Here is a 14,043-nt window from a genome sequence, read left to right on the forward strand (position 1 = left end):
GGTGCTCCTTACCTGCTGCCTGTAGGAATAAATCCTTCCTTCTCCCGAAAAAGAGAAAATAAGAACCACAGAAGGACAAATGCATGTTTAAAAAAATTCAAACAAGATGGAAGTGCACCAGAAGTGTCTGCCCCGCTGTTCCCCAGTTTGTGTATTTGTTGTCCAGTTTTCCCTTCAGAGGGCAGCTCCAAGACAGGCTGTTGAAAAGGGACTTCCCTGGTGGTGCAGTGGGTAAGATTCCACGCTCCCAATGCAGGGGCCCTGTTCGATCCCTGGTCTGGGAACTAGGTCCCACATGCATACCGCAACTGAGTTCACATGCCACAACTAAGGAGCCTGCCTGCCGCAACTAAGGAGCCTGCGAGCTGCAACTAAGACCCAGTGCGACCAAATAAATAAATAAATAAATATTAAAAAAAAAAAAAGGCCCAGGAGCTAGGGTGGATGGGAACAGTGACCAGGCAGACAGTGGGCCGGCCCCTGGGACCTGGCCAGGCTGGACAGGTGTTCCCGGGCTCTGACAGAGGGGTCTGGGGCTCAGGTACATGTTCCCGTCACGCTGGTCCCTTGTGGGCGCCAGCAGCATGACCCACCCGAAGTGGAGGAGGGCGCCACCTACAGGGGAAAGTGCCCTTTGCGCTCCTGACCTTGCTGGGACGCCTCCTTTTACCTACAAATGGAGGAAAGTAGAAGCTTGGGTGCCCAGGTGTGGCCGTTGTCTTAACCCAGTGTAGACGTTGTTCCTGGACTTTAAAAACCTTGTGGTACTGCCGAGGGGGCAAAACTAGCGTACGAAAACAGACAGTGCACAGCAAGGGTGCATCCTAACCACGTGGTTCCTTAGGGGACCATCTGATGCTCAGAGGAAGCAGGGGGAAGGCTTGCATAGCTGCTGCCGGTCGGGGGGATGTGGTGAGCAGAGACCTTTAATCTAGAAACGTCCTCCCTCCATTTTAATTTAACGTATGTACCTGTTTATTTTACAAGAACGGTTCAGAGGACACCAGAAGGCCCCCCTGCACCCAACCACTTTGTTTAAAATCTTTTGTGATTCTCCATAATGAGAATAACATGTAGGGATGTGTAAGTCTCTTCTGAGAGAATTCAGATAAAGCTTTGAGAGTTTTTTAATCTATTATCTTAACTATTATCATGGCTTCAGTAAGATTTTTTAAAATTTTTTTATTTATTTTTAAATTTTTAAAACATTTTGCCTGCGCTGCGTGGCATGCGAGATCTTAGTTGCCCGACTAGGGATCAAACCTGGGCCCCCTGCATTGGAAGTGCAGAGTCTTAACCGCTGGACTGCCAGGGAAGTCCCAAGATTTTTTAATTGGAAGTTTTGAAACATACGCAAAAGTAAAGAGGGTAATAAAGCTGCACTGCTCGTTTCCATAGCTGTCAACATTTTGCCAATTTTGGGTCATATGTCTTCCTTCCCCCTCCACTGCTCTTTTTTTTTTTTTTGAAGGCAGGCTGGGGGAGCTTTGGCTGAAGCATCTTACGGCAAATTCTTGACATGCAGTGAGGTTTCCTGGAAATACCTCGGGTTGAATGGTGTCTGATTCAGGAGCAGCAGGAGGGGTGGTTTTGGAGTTGGGGGGGCGGCTCTCCAGGCATCCTGGGTGTAGCATGTTGGGGAGAGGACATTGTGGTTGGCAAGGTGGCCAGTGTCCTGAGTCAGTCTGGGTGAAGCTCGGGAATCTGTATGTTAAACTAGTGCTTCGGGTAAGTCTAATGTCCTGGGGTCACTCTCTGGGGGAACTGTTTTAGGAAGGGTTTTGGCTCAGAAGTAGAGGAAGGGAAGGAGCTGGACAGAAGTTGGAGTAGCTGGGGGCTGGAGGCTCTGGGGAACGTTTCCAGTAGTGATAGTGTGGCCGCTTAGCTGCCCCTGTGTGCAGACCCCCCACCCCTCCACTGCCTGCCAGCTCACGGGCCCCCACCACCAGGAGGGACGTTGCTCATGCCGTGCGTGTCTGTGTTTAGAATGGCATCATCACCGGCGTATACCCGGCGAGTCCCTCCAGCTGGCTCATCGTGGTTGTGGGCGTGGTATCAACAATGTACACCAAGATCGACCCCTCTTTGGGAGTAATTGCAAAAATCAATCGGACCCTTGACAGGACGTAAGTAACCCTTTCAAATCTCCAACCGTCTAAGGAGTTACTGACTTCTTTGTTGCTGACGTTTTCATGTCTTCTCACACGTCATGGCTGTTGTGGATTCAATTTGAGGCTTTTGCTGTGGTTGTCATGTCGGCTTTCTCCCCATTTCCTGGACTGGTATGAAGGTCCCCTCGGGAGTTTGGGGACCCTTGTGGCCCTTTCTCTGGAGACGAGGGACAAGAAGGGCAGCCTTGGTCCTGGGGTACCCGCCAGGACATGTCAGGGCCCGAGGTGGGGGCCAGCAGTGGCAGTCAAGTTAGCCTGGCCAGGGGGACCCTCAAAACGAATTTCTGCCCCAGGAGCCGGTTATGGACAAGGTCTCTTCCCTGCACTGGGGTCCGTCCTGGAGTTCTGGGACCCCGGGAACTGACTGCTGTCGGGGGCTCTGGGGAGACCTCAGCCCCTCAGCTCCCTGTCTGATTGGCTTAGAACACCGGGGGGACCCCAACACTCTCTCCTGGTTGCTGTAGATTTTTCTAGAAGCTTTTTTAATACCATGATATTCGGCCAGGCGGGGCCTTGGGTTGATATTTTTCTTGCAAGCTACGTGGTGCCTGGGGTCTCATGCCAGAATGTTGGCCGTGCCCTCGAGGGCATTTCTGGAGCCCCTCTTTCTTCCCTCCGTTCCTGGGGGTGGCCCTGGCTCCCGTGTAGCCTCTCCTGCCGTTTGGCCCCTGCGCTGCAGTGACCTCTCTCCCAGGGGTCTCCGACATGAAAAAGTGAGGAAATGTTCAGAGGTGCGGATTCCTGCCCAGAGTCACAAAGAGGGGAAGTGGGGAGCTGGAATCCAGACCCAGCTCCGCGTGGTCGGACACCTGTGCTTCCTTCAACGTGCCCTGAGCCTCCCCTCGGAGAACCTTCTTGCCAGGCAAACGCAAAAAACCAGCACCTCTGGGGGCTTCCCTGGTGGCGCAGTGGTTGAGAGTCCACCTGCCGATGCAGGGGACACGGGTTTGTGCCCCGGTCCGGGAAGATCCCACATGCCGCGGAGCGGCTGGGCCCGTGAGCCATGGCCGCTGAGCCTGCGTGACAGGCTCTGCAATGGGAGAGGCCACAACAGTGAGAGGCCCGTGTACCGCAAAAAAAAAAAACCCAAAAAAACAGCACCTCTGCCTTACTGGTGTTTGAGTGGCCAAATGATGGGACATACACAGGGCTGTTTCCATTACCCCATTTGTGATGGCGGCCGTGGCTCTGGAAGGCACACTTACAATGTTTGTTTTGGCTGTGCCAAGCAGCTTGTGGCGGGATCCTAGTTCCCCGACCAGGGATTGAACTCGCGCCCTCGGCAGTGAAAGCGCCAAGTCCTAACCGCTGGGCCGCCCGGGAAGTCCCGTGGAAGACATATTCTTATCTTCTGGTTGGAAAGTACTCGTGCCTCCAGCTCGGCTGTGGCTGTCCCCCGCCAAGCCTTTGATCCTATCCCTGTGTTGCTTGTTAACACCGGAGGACATTGTACGTCTGTCACTAGAGAAATAATAGTCCCCAAGCCCTCGTCCCGTGCTTGGGCTTTGCTTTTTGCGCCACGGGTTTTGGGAGGCAGGTGGGGTCTGTGAGGGATGGGGTGCATCCCAGGTGTGTCTACGGGGTCCCTGGGCCGTAGCTACAGGGTCGGGGCTGGGCCTGAGCTAAACAGATGAACTTTGGGCCTTTTACTAAATCAGTTGGTTGTTTGGATTTGAATATCGTTCTTTCAGAAAAGAACAGGAAAGTAACGTGGCCAAATGTGACATAAAGGAAAGCTCCCAGCTCAGGACTGAATTTGATTCCGATCACTCTAAAGAAATGATTAAGTGGTTTTAAGTTGAAGGTCTGAATCTTCTTACGTTGCTTTGAGCGGGTGCCCCTCACTCCTGAAAGCTGCTCCATATTCATGGTGTCCAGGGATACACGAGAGTCACCGAGAGTCCAGCTGAGTCCCTCGGAGCCTCTGGCCACCTCGGGATCGCTGGCTCCTGCCTTTATAAGCGTCCGCAGGGCCCAGGATACAAAGCCCTGTCATTGCAGTGGAAGCACGCCTGTGCTGGACGCCTGCCCGACTCCTTGCTCTGTCTGGGGGCCGGGAAGCCAGGCAGGGACCCTGTCACTCTCACCTCCCTGCCCCAGCCTCTCTTTTCCCCTCCTTTATTTCCGGGGAGCCGCAGGCCTGCGCCCCCTGCAGACAGTTCACCTCCGATTTCCTGCCTACTTGGGTTTAACACAGTTTTTAAATTTACTTTCGAGTGGGGGCTGTCTCTTTGCACTGGATTATATTTAGAAGTGTTGCCTATTTAAAGCCCTTTCTAATCTGGGTCTTTATAAGATTTGTTTCTTTGTCCCTCTAAACCAATTGCGGTAAACTGGGCCATCCCTGGCCCAAATTTAGAAAGACCAGGTGAAGGGGCCATCGTCTTCCAGGTTCAAGGGCTGTTCTGCAAAGTCTTCCTGGAGAGGGCTCCCAACGTCCTGAGGTTGCAGCTTCCCTGAATGCAGGTGTACGTCGTGCTCTGTGTAAGCCCATCCCCTGCAGCCTCGGAAGGGGCATGCCCTTTAACAGAAAGCTGTTAAAGCTGGTGCTTGCTGTCAAAGTGCCTGTATGCATATATATTAAAAATGCTGGGGGACTTCCCTGGTGGTGCAATGGTTAAGAATCCGCCTGGCAATGCAGGGGACACGGGTTCAAGCCCTGGTCCGGGAAGATCCCACATGCTGCGGAGCAACTAAGCCCGTGCGCCACAACTGCTGAAGCCCGTGTGCCTAGAACCCACGCTCCGCAACAAAGAGTAGCCCCCGCTCGCCACAACTAGAGAAAGCCTGCATGTAGCAACAAAGACCCAACACAGCCGAAAAATAATTTTAAAAAAATATTTTAAAAAATGCTGAACACATCATTTGTTAATGTAAAAATACTACTTGATTTTTGTGAATCAAGTGGGTGTGTCTTTTCCAAGTTCAGTGACATAGGACTTAGAAATCTAAAGCATAGATTGTCTGAAAGAAAGGTTCTTAAATCCAAATTTGCTTGTAGATTAGACCATCAGAAAAGAAGGTAGAGGTTTAAAGTAGAGACTACAGTTAAACTTGAATGCAAGAATTGACAGGTTATAGAAAGATACGTTTTGAAGCAGATGTTTTGCCAGTATTTTACTTTTCGTTTCTGTGTTACTGAAGTAAGAGAAGATGTTTAATTGGTGATTTCCAAATATTGGCGAAACCTTTAGGTTAAGGATATGATTGATGTAAAACATTGTATTAGTTTTTAGGTGTATAACATAATGATTTGATATATGTATATATTGCAAAATAATTACCAAAGTTTTGTTAACATCCATCACCAAATATAGTTACAAATTGAAAATGTCTTTTAGATTTCATGTATAACTGAGATTGTCCAGTATGTGTCTTTCTTTTTTCAACATTTTTTAAAAAATTGAAGTACAGTTAAGATATGATATTGTGTTAGTTTCTGGTGTACAGCAAAGTGATTCAGGAATATATACATGTATATATTATAGTTTTCTATATCTGTGAGTCTGTTTCTGTTTCATTAAAAAGCTCATTTGTGTCATATTTTAGATTCCACATTTAAGTGATATCATATGGTATTTGTCTTTCTCTGTCTGACTTATTTCACTTGGTATAATGCCCTCAAGGTCCATCCATGTTGTCACAATGGCAGGATTTTCTGCTTTTCTTCCTAGCTAAATAATATTCCATTGTATTGATACATACCTACCACCTCTTCTTTATCCATTCGTTTGTCCGTGGACACTTAGGTTTCCATATCTTGGCTGTTGTAAATAGTGCTGTTGTGAACATGGGGTGATTTCATTTTCTTCAGATAAAAGCCCAGAAGTGAAATTGTTGGATCATATGGTAGTTCTATTTTTAACTTTTTTTTTGAGGAACGTCTATACTGTTTTCCACAGTGGCTGCATCAATTTACATTCCCACCAACAGTGCGTAAGGGTTCCCCTTTCTCCGCAGCCTCGCCAGCATTTGTTATTTAAATTATTTTTATTTTGAAAATATACTGTGGTTTCCAAAACAACTAAAACTACAGCCCACAAAGGTGAATGAGTGGCTCCATTTCTTCTCATTTTTGAAGTCCCATCTTTACCAGATAATATATTCCTCTCCTTAGCAAACGAAAACATTTTCTCTGTCAGTTTTCGATTTTAAATGATCATTTTACGTCATCAGTGTCTACGTGTATTCGTGGTAAGTGTTCCTACCCAGATCGAAAACAAGCTCTTTTGATCTAAATAGTTGAAGTAATAGCTGTGCCAGTTGATCTGCGTTTCTTATGCATCCTGGTGAAATCCCAAGGTGTGTTTAAGGAAAAAGTGTCATGAGTAGCAGGAAGGGAAGGTGCAGGATCGCTGCCGGCTCCCAGCCCAGGAGAAAGCAGGTCAGCCTGGGTCTGAGCTCTCATCGTGGACGGGCTGCCGCCTCCGCCATAATCTCCGTCCTCATTCCCGGGCCTGGAGGAAGTTGTCCACATGCTCCCCAGTGTGCAGTTAGCCTTGGTTTGTTTCGAGGACCAGCAAAGCAGGTGCGGCTGGTTTATCTCAAATCCAGGAGGAAGATGGCTGAGTCTTTTGAGAGTTGGCTTAACACGGGTTGTCGTCTCCCTGATAAGGCCTGGCTCCAGTTGGGGTCTGTGGCCTCAGCTGTGTCCACAGGAGACCACCCACCTTGTAGCATGTGGCGCCTCTCGGCGCCATTGCCCGTGGCCTCCTTTCCGCGTGGACGAACCTGTGGCTTACCTGGTCTTGTCTCGGCAGTGGCTACATGTCCAGCCAGACGAAGAAGGTGGTCAGCGGCGTCCTCTTCGGCACGGGCCTGTGGGTGGCCCTCATCATCGCCATGCGCTACTCCCTGAAGGTGCTGCTGTCCTACCACGGCTGGATGTTCGCCCAGCACGGCAAGATAAGCCGCGCCACCAAGATCTGGATGGTAATGCAAACTCACGCCAGTGCACAACTGGTAGATGTTTCTAAACCGCTCTCTCGAGGTATGCCTGACACCTGCGACGCCGTAGCTCTGTCACAGCCTGATGTGTTCAGAGATAAGTGTGCACTTGTGACTCCTTCATCACTGCCAAGGCCACAGATTTACCCACTCTCCAGAAGTTTCCTCGGGCCCCACTTAGGCCTCTTGCCTTTGGCCGTAAGAGCATTTAACATGAGATCTGCCCTCTTAGCAAATTTGGAAGAGTCCAGCACAGGAGTGTTGGTTCCAGGCCCGATGCCTTAGGGTAGGTCTCCAGGACGTACTTATTTCTTGGAACTGAAACCTTGTCCCTTTTAACCATCCCGCAGCCCCGTGTCCCCCAGCCCCCGGCAGCCCCCATCCCTCCTTGCTGCTTCCATGGTTCCGCGGACCTGTGAGACCACGCAGGATGTGTCCTTCTGTGCCTGGCCCATCCGTCAGCTCCACATCTGGTGTGGGAGGCTTTTACTTCTGAAAGGAAGGTCCTCGCTGGGCCTTTTCCCCTGGGTGACTTTTTTTTTTTTAATTAATTTTTGTTGGGGTGTAGTTGATTTACAAGGTTGCGTTAGTTTCAGGTGTACAGCACAGTGAGTCAGTTATCCATATACATATATCCATTATACATATATCCATTCTTTTGTAGACTCTTTCCCGTATAGGTCACCACAGAGTGTTGACTAGAGTTCCCTGTGCTCTACAGTCCCCTTGGTGACTTGAGCGTTGCCCTGTAAGTGCCAGAGAGCTCTGATTCAACGTGCCTCATTGTTTGGGCCAGACGCTCTTTTTCTCTAACGATCTTAGTGTGTTCTGAACGTCTGGTATTAATGTCTGCTGGGTTTCTCATCCATGTCACCCATCAAATAAAAGTGCCATCCGTCCGCTTCTTTGTAGCTTTTCTAACCTTAGCCGACCAGTTGACTGGGACTCGCTGCCTCACCCTTAGCTTCTAGTACCTTCCATCAGCTCACCTCAGCCCTTAGTCCGCCTGTCACTTACCGGCCATGTGCGTGGAGGTTTGTCCCGTGATGGGTTCATCGGTGGCTGAATGCTATCCCCTGGGGCTCCTTGTGAAAGGAACAGGCACCCTCGTGCCCAAGCCCACCATACACCCTGAGCTTCACTCTTTCCCGAACCGACTTCCTGCTGTTGCTTGGACATAAGATTTCTGATTTCCAGAGAAGTAGAATTCAACTCCCAGGAGAGATTCTGAGATGGTTTCCACACTTTACAGAGCAAGGTAAACGACCTTCCCCAGGGTGGCCTTCATGGCTGGTGTCCAGGTGAGTCCCACCTGCTCTTCGACATCAAGAATCACCCCCCTGTCCACACACACACTGTGAGCCCTAGAAGTTCCTTTGAAGTCTGGTCTGCATGAGATGACCAGTCATCACAGCAAGTTTAGATCATTCCAGACTATAGCAGGCAAGTATGTGCCATCCACCAGGCTTGATACTGACCGAAGGGGCTGCACTTGGCTCCAGGTCCAGGTCCCTCTCCCAGCCCCGGGAGCCAATCCCGAAACCGAGGGCCTTGCAGAAGTAGGTGGGTGGAACTTACCCGCCATGCAGAAGTGCAGTCAGACCCAGTGTCAGGATGCCCGGGAACAGCACCGCCTGGACGGGGCAGGACGTCTCAGGCATCTGTCAGACGTAGGGTTTCGTTCACCCTGGGTCTTATTTGGGGTTACTTGTTTGCTGAGGCCTGCAAGTGTAGGGGCAGAAAATGGACTAGAGGAAATGAACCAGCACAGAAAATCAGTCCGCGGTCGGCAAGTTGTATATCCTGGAGAGCTGGTTTCGGACCTCTGACAGAGCTCGTCTTTGAGAATGTACCTTTTTTTTTTTTAAGGGTATGGTCAAGATCTTTTCAGGCCGCAAACCTATGTTGTACAGCTTCCAGACGTCTCTGCCACGCCTGCCGGTGCCAGCCGTCCAGGATACCGTCAACAGGGTAGGTGCGGCTTCACACGTCCCCAGAACGCCCGCTCTGAAACGTTAAGGTCTGTGACTCGATGGGACTTCCCTGGCGGTCCAGTGGTTAGGCCTCTGTGCTCCCAATGCAGGGGGCGCGGGCTGGATCCCTGGTTGGGGAACTAAGATCCCGCGTGCCCCACGGCATAGCTGGAAAAAAAAAAAAAAAATCTCATGGCAAACTCAGGGCCTAGCAGCAGTTTCGTGTCCCGTAAGTTCGCTTATGCACGTGGTAGACGCTGTTGAGTGCTGTGAACTGCTACCTGCCTGCTCTTACCTGCAAGGGCCAGAGCAGATCAACGTGGGGACCCCGAAAATTCTGAACTGGAGGCCTGGCCTTGACCTGGTGGCGTGACCTTCTCCATCCCTATCATTCTGGCTCCTTTCCCGTCCTGGTGTCCTGAACACCAGCCTTTGGTCCTACCCTTGGCTCTCAGGGCCTCCCCACCCATCTCATTGGCACCTGTGAAGGTGCTTAGGTGAGAATAGAGCTCTTATTAAGGACCAGATGACGGAGAAAAAAATACACATTGAAAGTTCCTTGTCGATCAAACCTCGATCTTGTCAGTCCTAGAATCCACTTTGATGAGTTTTGTGGTGATTCAAGATCTGGGAGCTTGTATGCCAGTAAAGGACAAAAAAGTTTACTTGTTGAGTTATCACTGACCTAAAACATCCTTTAGTATTGGAGTTAGCTACCTTGTGTGAAGACCTGCCTTTTTCTAAGGCACGAGGAAGGAAACCATCTGTTTTAACTAGGCTTATGTGTTTTCCATCAACCCCAGTACCTGGAATCTGTGAAGCCTCTTATGAAGGAAGGAGACTTTACACGGATGACAGCTCTGGCACAAGATTTTGCTATCAATCTCGGGCCGAGATTGCAGTGGTATTTGAAGCTGAAGTCCTGGTGGGCTACCAATTATGTGAGTATACATACACGCTATTTTTCTTGGTGGAATTTTCTGTAGGAGCATATAATCTGTTCCATGAGCCAGCTAGCTTCCCTGCGCATGGCGGGCGGGAGGAGACATTGGCTGATGAAATGAGGCCGGGGGAGGGGGGGGTTGAGGTTTTGAGGAACAGCTAGCTTGGAGGAGAAGGTGTGACCCAGACACACCCGGTGGGTGGGACTGCAAGCGGGTGGTGGCTGGAGAAAACCCGCCAGAGGCCACGGTGGGTGGGGCAGGTCACTTTCGAGTTTGATCCTGCGCTGGTTACATGGGCATGTTGAGTTTGTAAACATTTTCACATGTACGCTTAGGTTCTTAGATGCGCACTGTTCTGTATGTGTATGTACTTTACAAAGTGAGGGAATCGTGATCCTTGGGTCCTGGAGGTTGTGGATGTGGTTAGGACGAGGTTGCTGGCCTTCTAGGGGACGTCGGGAGGACAGCACACATGGACCCTGTGTGGCTCTGAAAGGGAACCGAGCACGGCTGAGTCAGTGGCTGCCTTGGGGAGGCTTGGCAGCAGAAGGCGAGAAGCAGTCTGTGGGGCGGTTTGGGGTGTTGTTGATGGTCAAGAAATGTTAGCAGTCCGACATTTATCCCTTCTTTTCCATTTGGTCTTTTTTTTTTTTTTAACCCTCTATAAAATGAAGGTGATCTACCTTCTAGCTATGTCTTGACTCAAATAAAACCGCTTTCCAGTTCCTTCCCACTGTTCTGCATTCCATCTAGTTAGGGCTGTCTTGGCCCCCAAGAGAGGGAGAAATGATGTCAAACGTACATGACAAAGCACGAAATGCACCCTCGCCGAGCCCCCCCGCACCCCGCCTCCGCCCTGGGCAGCCTGGTTAAGCCTGTCGGTTGGTCTCTCCTGTGTGCACCTGACAGGTGAGTGACTGGTGGGAGGAGTACATCTACCTCCGAGGACGAGGGCCACTGATGGTGAACAGCAATTACTACGCGATGGTGAGTCCCGAGCGGTGTCTGATGGAGACCACGCACCAGGGTGGCCTCTTCCCGGCCCTGTGGGCTGCCTGGGGACGCTGTGGGTTTCCCCGTGCTCCTCTGGCCCTGCCGTCCCCGTCCGAGGCCTCACGCCCCTAGCAGGGAGCCCAGGACCTGCTTTGCACACTGGAGAGCCTCGTGGATGTCCTTTTGGAATCGCCAGGCAGCTCAAGGCACCCACCAATTTTGCTGCAGAGAAATTCGGATCGCACAGGTGCTCTCGTGGCAATTGACTTTCCTCGTGGCAGCGAACCTCTCCCTCTTCTCCTTCCCTCTGCTTTCCTGGCGGAGCCTGCGTAGCGGCGAATGATCGCATCCCTGCCCACCCCGAAAAGCTCAGGGTCTGTGGGTCGGCTGAGAGTTTGCCCGCACGCTGAGCTTTGTTCTTCTGGGCCCTGGGACGCCAGGGGCGCTGCACTGAGTGTCATTTTCACATCTCCTCGGTCTTTCTTGCCTTTTGAGCCATAGGTGGTCTGCAGAGCACACCCTGTTATTTTGTTAGAAGCACCTCATTGGGGTCTAATAACTGGCCTTAAATAACTGGTGAAACTGTCTTTCCCTTTCTTTCTGCTCTTTGCTTCCTTTGAGTTTTTCCACCTTCTTCTATGTTTGCTTTTTCCGTTTTTCTCCTTTAAAATTTCTACTGTTTAAAAAAATTTTTTTTTTCCATTGGAAACAATCGCAAACTTAGAGAAAAATTGTTGGTGTGGCCCAGAAGACTACTTTTTGAGAGTGAGCTGTCCACCTGGTGCCCTTTTGTTCCTGAAGACTTTGGTGCCTATTTCCCACGTAATCAGGGGCAGCCCTGCACATAGGTTCTCTCAGAATATAGTTGAGACAAGCATCCCTTGGACTTGAAAAATGTAGACACTTAGAAACGTGTCCCCACATTTAGAAAGTTGTAAGCACTGCTCTATATAAAAGGTTATTTTAACCTTTGGTTCCTTCTCATTCAGAAAACTTCCTAATTATCTCATTGCTCCTTTTAATATCTGCTTTCCTTTTTATGCATTCTATGAGGATAATTGGGGTGAAACGCTGTTATCTTTTTTTTTTTAGGCTTGAGTTATATTTATTTACAATTCACTTTTAAAATATACTGTTACCTTTCCTAGCCCAAGAATTATTTGGGGGCTTGAAACGTGAGCACAATAAAACTGAAAAAGTGTAGAAAATGAAAATGATTTCTTTTCCAGCAGGGCAGATGTCATTAACACACGTATAGAAATATCTTAACTGTGTGTTGAAGTTCGCCTGTCTTTTCCTATGAACATTCTCCCTGCTATCGTGTGTTTTCTTGTATCAGGATTTGCTGTACATCACGCCGACTCACATTCAGGCAGCGAGAGCAGGCAACGGTATCCATGCCATCCTGCTTTACAGACGCAAACTGGACCGGGAGGAAATCAAACCGGTACGGAAACAAACTGCTTTTTAAAAAATTCTTTTCGAGCAGCTTTATCAAGGTGTAACTGACGTACTGCACACGTTTGAAGCATCCGGTTTGATAAGTTCTGATATACTGATGTATATCTCTGTACTCGTGAAACCATCGCCATAGTCGAGTTAGTGAACCGCCCCCAAGAGTTCGCTGGTGTCCCTTTCCACTGCCCCCACCATCGCCCTGACCTGCTTTCTGTCACTCTAGGTTAGCTTTGCATCTTCTAAAACTTGTGAATGGAATTTTACAACATGCATTTTTTTTTTTTTTGGTCTAGCCTCTTTCACTCAGCATAATTACTTAGAGATTTAATTCTCCTCTGTATCCTAAATGGATATATGTTTGATGTATTTTAGTTCTGCAGTCTGTCCTACGAAGAAACCCTCACTTGCTTGTGAAGGAAATAATATAGCTGTCTAGCTACTCACGAGGAGGCATTTTTTCTTTCTTTTTCTTTTTTTAAAATTTTTATTAGAGTTGATTTACAGCGTTATGTTAGTTTCAGGCGTACAGCAAATTGAATCAGTTATGCATATACATATATCCACTCTTTTTTAGCTTCTTTTCCCATGTAGGCCATTACAGGGTTGAGTAGAGTTCCCCGTGCTATACAGCAGGTCCTTATTAGTTATCTGTTTATATACAGTAGCGTGTATATGTCAATCCCAATCTCCCAATTTATCCCTCCCCCCCGCCGGCATTTTTTTTTTCTTAAATACCCCTTTGGTTTAAGTGACAGTTTATAAATGACCCTTTAGGGTGTGTTATTTAGGAATAAGAAGCAGGATGTTGTACGTTGGCCTGGTTCTGCAGACTCCAGAGCAGCACGGTGTCCCAGGGAGCCACCATTCTTTATAGTGTTTGGAAAAGATGAAGTCCAGCCACGCTATGTGCACAGAAAAGAAATCCAGCATTTAAATGTGTGGACTGGGTTTGCTCCTCGGATTTTTGTTTGAAACATGCTTCTATTACAGATTTTTCTTTTGGGATCTACAGTTCCGCTCTGCTCCGCCCAGTGGGAGCGAATGTTTAATACTTCTCGGATCCCAGGAGAGGAAACAGGTGCGTGACCTGCTCGGGGTTCCTTTGGGAATCAGAACATTCCATCCGTATGCTCAGGAGTTGTTGGAGGAGACCACACTGATGAGCGCTGACCTTCTAAGATTTCAGAGATTTCAGGCCCGTCAACCTTCCTTCTGTTGAATTTCCTTTGTCTTTCTGAGGCCTGGACGGTTAACTGATTTTCAGACCTCAGTTTCTCTTCGGTTGAAGGCTGTCTTACGGTGGAGTTTTTTCTAGGTTGGGTTAGGAATATTCCTATTTCTTCATCTGGATCTTTCAGGGGCGTTTTGCTCTGGCTCCCACGCAGGGCTTATGGTGGAAAGCGCCCTGGATCGTGCTCAGGGAAACCAGATTTGTGGTTCAGCAGCTCATTTCCGGCAGCCTGACCTGGGACACATGACCCCCCTCCTTTCCCACTGCCCAGCGTAGGGGGGCCACATCTGTCCCAGCCGGGACACCTTCAAGAATGTAAGGGAGAG

General features: G+C 49.2%; 1 protein-coding gene across 1 annotated transcript in view; it reads left to right on the forward strand.

The window, feature by feature from the left end:
- CPT1A (carnitine palmitoyltransferase 1A) overlaps window positions 1–14,043 on the forward strand; it is a 64,081-nt gene that overhangs the window by 17,725 nt on the left and 32,313 nt on the right. Inside the window, exons 3-9 of the mRNA XM_022591161.3 lie at window positions 1,987–2,126; window positions 6,932–7,103; window positions 8,988–9,089; window positions 9,895–10,032; window positions 10,945–11,022; window positions 12,368–12,475; window positions 13,477–13,564. Coding sequence (XP_022446869.1) covers window positions 1,987–2,126; window positions 6,932–7,103; window positions 8,988–9,089; window positions 9,895–10,032; window positions 10,945–11,022; window positions 12,368–12,475; window positions 13,477–13,564 — 826 coding nt within the window. The remainder of the gene's footprint in view (window positions 1–1,986; window positions 2,127–6,931; window positions 7,104–8,987; window positions 9,090–9,894; window positions 10,033–10,944; window positions 11,023–12,367; window positions 12,476–13,476; window positions 13,565–14,043) is intronic.

Source organism: Delphinapterus leucas, chromosome 7 (genome assembly GCF_059928025.1).
Source record: "Delphinapterus leucas isolate spDelLeu-1000000601 "Yukka" chromosome 7, BTC_Dleu_Yukka2, whole genome shotgun sequence".
Classification (NCBI taxonomy): Eukaryota; Metazoa; Chordata; class Mammalia; order Artiodactyla; family Monodontidae; genus Delphinapterus; species Delphinapterus leucas.